Here is a 13,938-nt window from a genome sequence, read left to right on the forward strand (position 1 = left end):
ACTTTATAACAAGAACCATTCATTCAATGATTTAAAAAATTGTCAAAAATATAGGAATAGGCAGTTTTCTAGCTTCTTAGACGCTTAGATTTTAAAAAATTATTTATGTTTAACATTCATTTTAAAAACAATTTTGAATGCCAAATTCCCAACTCCCATCATTCCCTGACTTAGCAAGAAGACAAGTAATATATCAATTATACATATGAAATTTTACAAAACATATTAGTCATGTTACCAAAAAAAAAAAAAAAAAGAAAAAAAGTGAAAAAAATTATTTAAATTTGTACTCAAGAGCTTATTAGTTCTCTCTCTGGAACTGAACAGTAGTGTTCATTATTAGTCTTTTTAAATTGTTTTAGATCATTGTATTGATCAGAATAGTTAAATCCTTCACAGCTGATCATTGTTAATATTGCTGTTACTATGTACAATGTTCTCATGGTTCTACTCACTTCATTCTGCATCAGTTCATATAGCTTTTAAGGTTTATCTGAATCCATCCCACTTCTTATTTCTATTAGCAAAATAGTATTCCATTACAATCACATACTATAACTTTTTTGCTATTTCCCAATGATGGGCATTCCTTCAATTTCCAATTCTCTGCCATCACAAAAAAAAGAGCTGCTATAAATATTTTTGTATTTTTTCCCTTTTCTTTGATCTCTCTGAGACAAAGACCTAGCAGTGCTATACAACCTAGTAGTGGTCAAAGTATATACACAATTTTACAGCCCTTTGAGCAAGTCAAAGGATATATAGAATTTTACAATGCTCTGGGCATAATTCCAAAGTTTTCCAGAATGGTTGGACCTATTCACAGCTTCCCCAATAGTGTATTAGTGTTTTTTCCACATCCCCTTCAGCATTTGTCATTTTTTTCTGTCATGTTTGCCAGTCTGATAGGTATAAGGTAGTACTTCAACATTGTTTTTTAATTTGCACTTCTCTAATACAAAGTAATTTGGAGCATTTTTTCATATACATATAGCTAGCTCTGATTTCTTCTTCTGAAATCAAAAGAAATGCCATTTGTCAACATCATATTAAAAAGATGCTCCAAATCACTGATATAGGGAAATGCACATAAAAATAACTATGTTCACATCTCACACATGTCAGATTAGCAAAAATGACCAGAAAAAAAATTACTACTATCATATGGGATTATGGGCAAACACACTAATGGACTGGCACTGAAGCTACAAATTGGAAGAATATTTGTGAAAAGCAATTTGGTGCTATACCTAAAGTCATTAAACTATATATTTTTTTGACTCACTAATACCATCACCATTAAATACACTGTCCAAAGAGGGCGGGAAAATAGGGAAAGGACCCATCTGAATAAAAATTTTGACAGTAGTACTTTTTATTGTAACTAAGAATTAGAATGTGGATGAACATCAACTGGAGAAAAAAAAATCTGGCATACAGATGTAACAGAATACTGTTTTAGAAATAATAAAAGGGAAGAAGTCAAAGAAACCTAAAGAGATGTGTACAGACTAATAATAATTTCATTTTTCTTCGGGTTGTGCTTCTCACTTTCCAGACTTAAAAAACAGCTTGCCCCAGCACTTGCTTCAAGCTCCTAGAGGATTCTCTAACCTGAACTATCTAACTATCCCCTGAGATCTAACCACCCATATCTTGTATATCCTTCTGCCATGCAACTCCCCTTCTCCCATTCTCCTAGTGCTTGCATTTGGGAAGAAACCTAATCCATTTAACCTCCATTTCTCTCCTAGCTGGACTGAGACTCTAATACCATAATTCTCTTCAGTACTTTAACCCCCTTTTCAACTCTCTTTTGTGAATTGCCTTCTCTAGTTAGAACATAATTTGCATGGCACATGGTAAGTGTTTAATAAATGCCTGTTGAATTGTCTTTGTCTTGATGAAGTGAAGCAACTAGAACTATGAAAACAATAACCATAGTGATATATAGAAAAGCAACTTTTTTTTTGGAAAAATATAAAGGACAATCATGAGTTAAAGAACAGTACTGATAAATCATATTTTCCATTTTCTGTTGGATAGGTGTACTCACAGATATAGAATGGGAGACATATATTTACATATAATTTACATTTTTGCTTTGTTTAAATATTCTTCTTAAACCTTTGAATAGCTAGGTAGTGAAGTGGATAAAGTGCCAGGAGCATTGTCCCTACTTCAAATCTGGCTTCAGACACTTGTGACCTTGGGCAAATCATTTTACCCTGTTTGCCTCAGTTTTCTCATCTGTAAAATGAACTGGAAAAGGAAATGGTAAACCTTTATCCAATAAACTCCAAATAGGGTTACACAATGAACATTACTGAACAATAACAACACACTCTCCTAACAGTAAAGAGAAAAACTTCTATGGTGTGGGGGGAAATTAAATAGCATAAATGAAATATTCAAAATACATGTAAGAGGAGAAGTTCAGAAGGGGACACAAGCAGGGTTGTTTTGTTGCCTACTGTACACTTAAAAAACTGTATTAACAAGTGAAATTTGGAACACAAAGTTTTGCAAGGGTCAATGTTGAAAATTATCCATGCATGTTTTAAAAATAAAAAATTTTAATAAAAATAACAAAAATAAAAATTATATCCCATTTTGTCTTAAAGGATCATAATGTCTTTAAAATTAAACATTATTACCATGTTTCTACTTAATGTTTAACTCTTTTACTTTAATAACTGAAGGTTTATTAAACGGTTTGGTCAAAAACAAATCAGCAGCAGATTGAAACTTCAACACTTCCACAGATGTGTGCTTTCACTAATATGGATACTCCCTTTGCCAAATTGTAGATTTAAATCCATCCAAGTTGCCTCATCTTATGAGTCCACATTCTTCCATAAATACTCTTTAGGTTTCCTTTTAGGTCTAATAACATTCCTTTAGTGTCAAATTAGAACTTATCTCCACTCAGGAATAAGGAAACATTATCTAAAGTTTCAAAAACTAGGGTACTATTTAAAGATTACTCTTTTTGGCCCAAGATGAGCAATTTTATGAAATCACAATTTGTAAAAATAGGGAAGGATCTCAGAAGTTAGAGATGGTGGAAAATGGTTAGAAAGCAACAAATTTTACCGGTATGCAGGAAAATAAACAATCAATAGAGGAAATGATATTGAGTCATATTTTTAAATGTGGCTTTTAACATTGCCTTTGCTTAAAAGTTTACAGCTTTCCCTTGATATAATTTCTAGTTTAAAGAGATTGATGTCAGAAAGACACCTCTTGGTCACCAATTAAGCACCACAAATCCAGGAAAATTTGATTGATGTTTAAAGAAATGCAGTGAAGGGGAACTACAAAGTGTGTAAAGAAGAAGCAATGTGGATCCAGTTGTTTTATATATATTATAAAGCCATAAATGATATAAACAAAAGATCTAGAGCTGGAAGGGATCTCAGATATTATTTAGTCCAACCCTAAATCTTACAGATGTGGAAAATGACTCATAACATTTATAATTCAGGAAGCCTTTGTATGCTAGTAATTGCAGAGAATTTAACAGGGAATTTTGACTATTCAGGTTCACAACAACTCACAAAATAAACTTTTCTGAAAAACATGTAAATTAAATGTAAGTTTTAATCATATGTTAAAAACATTAACAAGTCTGTAAATAATATTTTTGCGAAAATTCCAATCGATCATCCTTCACAAACAGATTTTTAGGTACATTTGTGTGAAGTAAATCCACTTATATATCTGCAAGATGGCATATGTGCCCCAAAGTAGTTATTTGCACAATCAGGACAATGTTAAGAGAAATATCTATATTTCTCAAAGGCTGACATAGGGTATTAATTTTTCTTTAATGGAAGGCAATGGGAGAAAGAAAAGTCTGAGATAAATTTATAAGGTACCCCCTAGTAAGGATGATTAGGGAAGCTTAGGTAGTGAAGTGAATAGTACCAGCATTGAGGTTAGAAATTCAAAAATCAGCCCTAGACACTAGCTATGTGACCCTGGTCATGTCACTTAACCCTTTTTGATTCAATTTACTCATCTGTAAAATGAGATAGAGAAGAAAATGGCAAATAACTCCAGCATCTTAACGAATTAAACCCCAAATGGGATCACGAGGAATGGAACACAAATGAAAAACACAAGGAACTAAAGGATGAAAACAGCAATACAAACGACACTAAAAGGCAAAAGTGCTCAGTCACTAGACCAAGGGAGATCTCATTCTGCAACAATTCAGTTTACTTTCCTCCACTTTGGAGTAAATCGGTAGTAAACATTAATTAATCTATCGGTACAGTATCTATTGCAATTCTTCTCGGAGCGATCAGGGCTCTAAGAGGCATTGGCAAATATTCTGTCACATTTCTACCAAAGTTCCTTTTGTAATCTCCCACCTTCCCTAAATTCCAACCCGTGCTTTCGAAGCAATCTCCTTAAAAGTAGAAAAATAAAAAGCCTGATTGAAAAAGAAAGAAAGAAAATCAGGTATTCAAAGACAAGGTGCACCCCGCTGCTCCCGTCCTCATGCCGCACCTGGTCTGGGGGGGAGAGGGGAGTGTGGAACAGCGAGAGGCCTGGAAAGCCGAAGAGCTCAGGCACCGCCCCCGCCGCGGGCCCACCCTCTATACCGATCCGGCCTAGAGGCCCCCGCCCCACCTTCCTACCCCGCAACAGGCCCAGGAACGTCAAGATGCAGAGAGCGGACGGAAATCGGCATCCATCAGATCAAGCAAAACAGCCAGAAATTTCACCTGTGATAGTCCAGCTGTTGAAAGTGCTGTGGCCAAGGTCCGAGTTCCGGCTTCTGCAGTAGCGGCCACCACTACGGTAGTCAAGGCAGCCATGTTTCAACAATCTTTCCCGTGTGGCTGGAGAGTGAATCTGAGGCAGGGGCGGAGCCTCCGGGGGCGAGGCCTTCTGGGGCGGGCCTTACGGGGGCGGGGCCAGCAGAGACTGGTCGGCTCTACCTTTCTAAGTCCACCTGGCTTGTGAAAATTCTGTGCAACAGATGTGCAGGTTTAGCAGATAGTGTGGGGGCTTACTGTTCATTTATCTTAACTGGATTTCACTGAGGGGTGAGGAGGAGTGGAGTTCCTTGATCAATTGGTTGCTGTATATTTATTCTCTATTTTTTATTTTTATTTTTCAAATTCTTACTAGGTACCTGAGTAAGGATAAAAATGAGCTGACCCCTACTTCACAGACCATACATTCTCGTGGAGAAAGGAAGAGACGTGATAAAGCAGTAGCACACAAAAGTACTATATAGGTTAGCAAAGATAAGGGTAAAAAAGAAATACTTAAAAAGGAAAATTTGAGGAGGGAGAGAATATTTTTAGTTAGGATGGTACAACTCTTCACTCTCACCTTCCAAATCTACAAATCTTGTAGTTTTGATTGCCATAATTTCTCTTGACTCTGATACCTTTCCTTTTATCACATATTCATCACCCAAATTCAGGCCTTCATCACCTTTCCCAGAAATATATAATGGACCTTCCTGACTAGTCTCTTATATTACTATCTTTCACACAATTAATAAAATAGAACATTACAAAACTGGCCTTTTTGCTTCTGCCAGATTTACCACGATAGGATTTAAGCATGCTCCTTGAGATGAAGAAGTAATTTTCTTGACCACAGAGCTGGAGGAACTGCAAACTTAGTGGATCTTTAAAAGGAATGAACTGACCTCTGTTATTTCTCTTTTTGGCAGTATATTTAATCAAGACTATTTGAATCTCTTTTATTGGGAAGAGGGAACACCTGGTCCCCTTTCCTCTCTTCCAGCAGCATAAGAACTGCTCCAGCAGGGAAACCAGATCAGGCACTTGACTGTGTGAGCTGAATCTTGGTTGTTGGGTCCCTGGCTACCATTTCAATTTTGTGTTTCCTTCCTCAGCAAAGACAGTAAATGTTTATTAAGTATCAACAATATGCCAAGTATTGTGCTAAGTACTGGGGATGCAAATAAAGATAAAAGAAAGTTTCCGCTCTCAAAGATCTCACTAATTTAATAGACAACAGGCAAACAATCTTGCAAAGCAATGCACAGTTCCTGGCACATAGTTATTGTTCAGTTTTTTTCAGTCATGTACAACTCTTTGTGACCCCATTTGGGGTTTCCTTGACAAAGATACAGAATGATTTTCCATTCTTTCACCATCTCATTTTACAGATGAGGAAAATGAAGCAAATAGGATTAAATGACTCGCATTAACAAAAAAAAAAAAAAAAAAAAAGTTACACAGCTAATGTCTAAATCCCAGATTTGAACTCAGGAAGATGAGTCTTTCTGACTCCAGATGCAGAGCTCCACCTAACTGCCTCCAACACATAATAGGTACTTAATAAATATTTATCAATTGATTGATGTACAAATAAGCTTTAGAAAGGATGATTTTGGAATAATTAACATAAGTAAGACACTAGAATTAAGGGGGATCAGGGAAGGTTTCCTATAGATGGGGGAATTAACCAGAAACCAAAGACAAGGAGGAAGAACATTCCAGATATTGGCAACAGTTAGAGAAAATGCCCAGATTTGGAAGACAGAATATCTTGCTGGAGGAATAACAAGGAAGCCAGTGTCACTGAATCAAAGATTACATGGAAGGGCATAAGGTGTAAAAAGACTAGAAAAGGAGAGAGTCAGGTTGTGAGGGTTTTTGATATTTGAGATATTTTATTTTTGTATTTCATATATTTATATTTGATCTAGATAGTGATAAACAATCATTGGAGTTTATTGACTACAGGATGGGGGTGGGATTGAATGGTCTGGTCTGTGCTTTTGATAGATCCCTTTGCCAGCTGAATGGAAGATAGAATAGACAGGGAGGGATAGAATGTGAGAGGGAGAGTAATCAGCAAACTACTACAACAATCTTGGGATGAGGTAATGAGAACCTACACTAGAGTGGCAGTAGTATCACAGGAAAGTAGCAAGGGAGAGTTTGTAGGAAAAGATGAGTTCAGCTTCATACATATTGAATTTAAGATATCTCATTTGAGGTATCCAGTAAAAGAGAATGACAATGGAACAATGTGCCAAACTTTATGGGATATGTAAGTGCAGAGAGCCACAGATAGTGAGGAACACCAAACAAGGTATAAGATCTTTTAGTCCAGTAAAAGGAACCCTGCTGACAGTGTCTGGTTCAGCTCCCCATCCCACCCCTAAGGACAAGTTGGACTTCCTGAGAAGTTAGGAGATGGTGACAACTTGTGTTGTACATGAAACAGAGTTATGCTAAAGTGGTAGGGAAACATCTGCACACAATAGCAAGTTGTTTATGTGGTCCCACATGCATGGTATCCTGTAGTTAGCGCATGCACAGTGTGCTATAGTTATGTAAGTGTATTATATAAGCATAGGGTATATAAGGCTGAAGATTTTTGAATAAACAGACTCCTGCTTGACCATCCTACAGAGTTCCACCTCATCCCTCCTTACCCATAATCAGGATTCAGGTTAGTACTAAAATCCTCTCATGAGCAAGTCCGGACACATAAGCATCAAAGCAATACTTAGGGAGAAATTTATATCTCTAAATATTTGCATCAATAAAATAGAGAAAAAGTAGATCAATGAATTGGGCATGTAACCAAAGAAAAAACTTAGAAAAAGGACAAATTGAAAATCCCCAATTAAATACCAAATTGGAAAACTTAAAAGTCAAAGGTGAGATTAATAAAATTCAAAATAAGAAAACTTTTGAATAAGCAAATCTAGACACTAGTATTATGAAGAAACAATAGTACAGATAAAACATTGGTTAATTTAATTTAGAAAAAGGACAGAAGGAAATCAAAATTCCAATATCAAAAATGAAAGGAGTTTATTCAACGCCAATGAAGAGGAAATTAAAACAGTTATTAGCAATTATTTTGCCCAATTATATGAAAATAAATCTGATAATCAAAAAATTGATTAATATTATAAGAATATATTTATATAATATGCATTATATTATATATTATGAATATAAATGTAAAGTAATATTTATAAAAATATAAATTGCCCAGAAAAGAAGATAGAACAACTTAATTATTAATTAATTACTACACTTAATTGTCATTTAATTATATTTTGATGTTTTCATATTTATATGTATTTATATTAAATATATTTAATTATAACTAATAAATAGTTCAATCTTAGAAAAAGAAATTGAATAAGCCATTAAGAAAGAATCACTAAGGCCAAATGAATTCACAAGTGAATTCTACCAAACTTTTAAAGAATATTAAATCCTGATTCTATATAAACTATTTAGAAAAATAGGCAAAGGAGTCCTACAAAAAATGGTGCTACTATAAAAATTAGAGTCAAAACAGAGAAACATAACTAGAGACCAATTTCTCTAATAAATATTGATGTAAAATATTTAAATAAAATACTAGCAAGGAGATTAAAGCAATCATAAGAATCATACCCTATAACAAGATGGGATTTATAACAGAAATGCAAGGCTGGTTCAATATAAGGAAAACTATTAGCATAATTGACCATATCAGGAACAAAATGAACAGAAATCATATGATTATCTCAATAGATGTAGGAAAAACCTTTAACAAAATATTCATTCCTACCAAAACACTAGAAAGAATAAGAATAAATGAAGCTTTCCTTAAAATCATAAATAATTATCTAACTAAAAACATCAGCAAGAATTATCTGTAATAGAGATAAGCTAGAAACCTTCTCAATAAAATCAAGAGTAAAGCAAGGATGCCCACTATCACCACTATTACTCAGTACTGTATTAGAAATTCTAGGTATAGCATAAGAGGAAAAAAAAAAAGAAATTGAAGGAATTAAAATAGTCAATGAGGAAACAAAATGATCTATTCTTTGTAGATTATGAGAATCCTAGAGAGTTAACTAAAAAAAATACTTGAAAAAAAGTTGAGCAAAGTTTCAAGACAGAAAATAAATCTACATAAGACATCAATATAGCTATATATTATCAATAAAATCCAGCAGCAAGAAATAAAAAGAGAAATCCCATTTAAAACAACCATAGACAATATAAAATACTTAGGAATCTACTTATTAAGACAAAACCAGGAACTATCAACACAATTACAGAATACTTTTCAGAATGAGACAATTGGCAGAAACAACATCTTAAGGCCCTATCCCATGCAGGTGAGGTTAGTTTTTCCTTAAATAATATTAACAATTCCTTCAAGATTTATTTGATTCAGAGGGCAAAAGCTAAGGTTCATTATAGCTTCCTGATGACCTAAGAACAAAAACATCGGGAATATTGAAGCCTCTATCTACAGACCTCTAATATCTCTGTAGAATGAAATACAGTGGATCTGGATAAGATACAAAAATATTGGCTCTAGTGATTCACAGTGATTAGTAAATTACTGAAATAACATTTTACTTATTTTATCAGTGATGCAAATATGATCTCATCTTTTTAAACAGAAAGCATCCCATATAAAATATGGGATGAGAATTCCAGTGATCCCCGTAAATGCAGACCACCTATCTATTTATATAATTTATACAAAGTATTTAGGCCAAATGTTATTTTAAAAAACTTCAAATACTTGTAACAAAATAATTTATTAGATCAGGAAGAAAAATACATGATAAAAGGTCCTAAAAATACAAAAAGGAATATGACAATATTCACCAGAAATTCTTTGACTCAGTTTTGCATTCATGACTTGGTCATATAATGTAAATACATAAAACGTATCTAAATATAATGTAAATGCCAAGATATTTGATATCTACATGTTTAGTAAAGTATGTCCTGGCTCACTATCCTAGAGCCAAACTTGTTATATCTGCCTCTCAGTACTACAGGATATAACCCTGAGGGAATTCTCTAATTCCATCAATTAGATATCTCCCTAACTCTGTTCTTCCCATCATTAAGTGCCAATTACTAAAAACCCTAGTTCCATCCAAACACTTAACATCAATGAACATTTGTGAAATGCTATCTTATTTCAAAGGTATAGCAAAAATAAACCGTTGGCATTCACCAGTATCACAGAGAAATATTCTTTATGCTAGCATGCTCACTGGGGAGAGTAAACTTGGAATTTCATTCTGTTCCTACAAGCATTGTTTCTACCAAATTCATATCTAAAGGCAGTATCTCTGTGAAATGAATCTTTATCTCAGCTCCTACTAGACTGGGATCTCAAAAGTCATTCTTGAAGCTCATTTCTTGCACCTTGGGACGTCCATGCTGTATAGTCACTCAGGAATGCTAGGAACCGACACACCTTGGAGACCTTTTGAAACTCCCTAGACTGAACATTCCACTTTCTTCACTTAGAAAAGGAAAAAAATGCCCATGTCAAGAATGTAGGCCTATTTCTCAGTCTCGCTGACTTTAAAACAGGGAAAGCCCTATAGTGTCTACAGTCAGGATGGTCTCTCATCAGAATCTGTGGACAAAGAAGTCATGACACTAGAAACAAAACAGCCAGAAGGACTGAGGTAAGTGGACTAGGTTATTTGAAAGCCTCTGCATCAAATCAAAGAATCTCCCATTTGCCATGCACTTAGCCAACCAGAACCAATTACAGAAAATGTACATTTTTCTTCACAGTCTGTTCAAGACACTTTCCTTTCATTTCATTTCAACTATCCCAGAAGAAGGCTCTTCATATGGCGACAGCATCTGAGGTATTTCTACATATGTATCAAACTTCTATAATTTATAAATTATTTCCTGTTTAAAACATGCCCCCAATACAATGTCAAGAAGAAACTGTATAAAACTAACACCTTTTGAAGAGATGGATTAAGCTGAACTTAAAACTATTATTCTCAGTAGAACTGAATATGGCTTCAAATGAAAGAGGAAGGTCATAACAAAATAATGTATTTATCATTTAGGATATACATGGATGATATGTTATATGATTATGTGATTCTATTGAATTGATACAATTCTACTGAAAAATCACATAAATAACTATTTTATCTCATGTAAACGTTCTGCAGTGATCAGAATATCATTTGGATTTGATAAATATAAAATTCTTCTTGAGTGCCAAGAAATAATAAAGACCTGACTTGAAGGCAAAAGTCAAATTGAACCAATAGATAAAAGTAATATATATATAGATACTTTGGTTTTCTTTAGGGAAGACATGTTGAATATTAGACTATCAAGGAAAAAGCTGAGACTATGTATGTCAAAAACTAGTTGGCATGTTGAAGTTAAAACTTAATGGGAAGAACACAATTTTATCAATAAAGATTCACATAATACCAATTTGGCATAAACTTTCAATACAACAAAATGGTCAACAGTGAATCTAGGAGATATTTAAAAAATGCAATTTTAATAAAACATAGACCTCATCATTTCCAAAGAAACTGTAGATATATTAATACTTCCTTATCAAAAAGGAAGGAATAGGATCACAGCATACAGCCACCTGATTAAAAATTTACAAAACTAGTTTTGCAACAAAGAAACTTCAATTTATTATTTATTTTCAGAAGTAGGTCCACCAACTCCTCATGTAGGTTAGCAGTAGGTAGAGATCCCTGCTCCTCTTCTGAAATCTGATACCCATTGAACAATTCCCCATCACATATATAATTAAATAATAAAAACTAATATATCACTAGTGCAAATATTGTCTCATTGCAAAAATTTAGCATCTATTAGACATAATGAAGTGGATAAATTTGTGTGCTAAAAGCTTGCTATCCTTTGTAAATGACCAGATAACAAATCTGTATAGCACAAATGCAAACCCCAACATATTCTTGAAAATTCAGCAAATCACCTGTCATTACAAATAGAACTATAGCCTACAACAACCTGGACATATATTGAGCCATGGAAAATTTAGAACAATATTTTAAACAGAACCTATACCAACTACTCAATCTCCAAACTACATGGAATCAAAAGCTTTCAAGATAATTTTAAAAAATGAAAACTGTGTAAATGGTTGCTTTCCTTCATTTTTGAAGAGGACCAAAGTGACATCACTGTTAGAATTGAGTTATAGTTTGTGTGACCTGTGGCTGATCAAAGCAATATGAACTCAGGATGCTCTATTCCAGATCAGACACAGTCCTTATGAACATTTGGGGCAGGTTCTCTAAGTGTGCATCTCATGTTTCTTCTGAGCTATCCAATTCTGCTTTGCCCCTACAGTACAGCAGCTTCTCTGATGAGGCACGCCATGCAGGGCAGTCCTATGCCAGTGTCTCCCATGTCATACAATTAATTCTAGGTTCTTAAGAGAGACTTTGAGAGTGTCCTTGTATCGCTTTTTCTGACCACCTTGTGAGCCCTTGACATGTGAGAGTTCTCCATAAAGTATGCTTTTGGCATTTAAACCACGTGGCCAACCCAATAGAGTTGTGCTCTCTGCTACTTGCATGGTAGTTTATTTCTTTGTCTGGTATCTTAACCTTCCAAGTGATCTTCAGAATCTTCATAAGACAATTGAAGTGGAAATGATTCAGTTTCCTGCCATGGCACTGGTGTGCAGTCCAGATTTCTCAGGCAAACAACAATGAGGTTGGCACAATGGGCTCTGCACACCTTTAGTGTGGTGGTCAGTCCAATACCTCTCCTCTCCCACACTTTCCTTCAGAGCCTACCAAACTCTGAGCTAGCTCTGACAATGAGAGTATCATTATCCCTGGAAAGTATACTGCCAAGTTAAGTGAACTTATCCACAGCATTTAAAACTTCATCATTTATTATAAATGATAGTACCACCTATAGATGGTGTGGTGGTGACTGAGGGAGGATCTTTGTTTTTTTGGTGTTCATTTTTAGGCCAAAATTAGCACAAGCAGCAGAGAATTGATCCATACTTTGTTGCATTTCAGCTTCAAAGACTGCACTGATGCACAGTCATCTGCAAATAAAAACAACATGCACCAATACTCTTCCACTTTAGTTTTGGTTTGTAGCATTTTCAAGTTGAAGAATTTACCATTAGTGGGGTAGCTGACTTAGATTTCATGTTTATCCTCATCGGAGGCATTTGACAACATGGCTGAAAACATCAGGCTAAAAAGCACAGGAGCAAGGATACAGAATTGATTCATTCCACAATTTTTAGGAAATCTTTTCTAGCCCTTCATATATGGAAGTGAGCAATGCGATCCTTAAAAGGCTGCTCAGACATTTAGCAGGCTTCTGAATACCATGGCTGCTTCAGGGAGAAGTTGACTCTATGGTCTTGCCACCTGTGCGCATTATTGTGACGCCAGTGTCTCCACACCTGCTACTTTATCACTCATCCACTACCACAGGACTTTGAAGGTAGAAATGGTAAAATGGTATGGTGATATCTTTTGATTCATGCATCAATTGGATTTCAATGAGGCAGAGTTTCCAGAAATCATCAGAAATCTCCAAGTGACTTTTCTTCTCTTCTTGATTAATATGTTTGAACAGATGTTGAATAAATGAATAAGTATATTATAGATAAAAACTTTATATGAGAAGAAACAGAGGACTTCCCTTTAAAAACACAGACAATCTCTAGTATACTGTAGACATTCTGGAAATTTTTATAATAAATCTTGCATTCTTCCCACATACTAACCTAGCCCAATATTAAAGGTAGGCTTTGGTTAAAAACGGCACTTATTGCTATCTTCCAGAAATAAACGGGATAGAAAGGAAGGGGAGGTAGTATAATTCTAAAATACTGATTTATACTAAAGGCAAATTTCCCATTATCTTAATTTGGATCTTGAAAAAAAAAAAACAAGATTAAAATAAATTCAAACAATCCAGCTAGTCAAAAAGAGCTAAAGTTTTCTAATTTTATGGTCTACCAGCTGGTGCTTAAATATAACTATCCGGGGTAGTCTAAAAGTCTTAGTGTAGTTTTAAGCAATTAAAACTTAAAATGTTTATTAGTAAATTAGACACTTTGGAGAGCAATTATTCATATGCCCAGCCTACTCTTCTTTCTTCAGAT

The 13,938-nt window shown here is 34.6% G+C and overlaps 1 protein-coding gene across 1 annotated transcript in view; it reads right to left on the reverse strand.

Moving 5' to 3' along the window:
- The window catches only part of CCDC112 (coiled-coil domain containing 112), a 32,875-nt gene extending 28,009 nt beyond the window's left edge, over positions 1 to 4,866 (reverse strand). The window contains exon 1 of the mRNA XM_051994513.1: positions 4,737 to 4,866. Within this exon, the coding sequence (XP_051850473.1) occupies positions 4,737 to 4,829 (93 nt within the window). The 5' untranslated portion in view covers positions 4,830 to 4,866. The remainder of the gene's footprint in view (positions 1 to 4,736) is intronic.
- Between the last annotated feature and the right edge of the window lie 9,072 nt (positions 4,867 to 13,938).

Source organism: Antechinus flavipes, chromosome 1 (genome assembly GCF_016432865.1).
Source record: "Antechinus flavipes isolate AdamAnt ecotype Samford, QLD, Australia chromosome 1, AdamAnt_v2, whole genome shotgun sequence".
Lineage (NCBI taxonomy): Eukaryota > Metazoa > Chordata > Mammalia > Dasyuromorphia > Dasyuridae > Antechinus > Antechinus flavipes.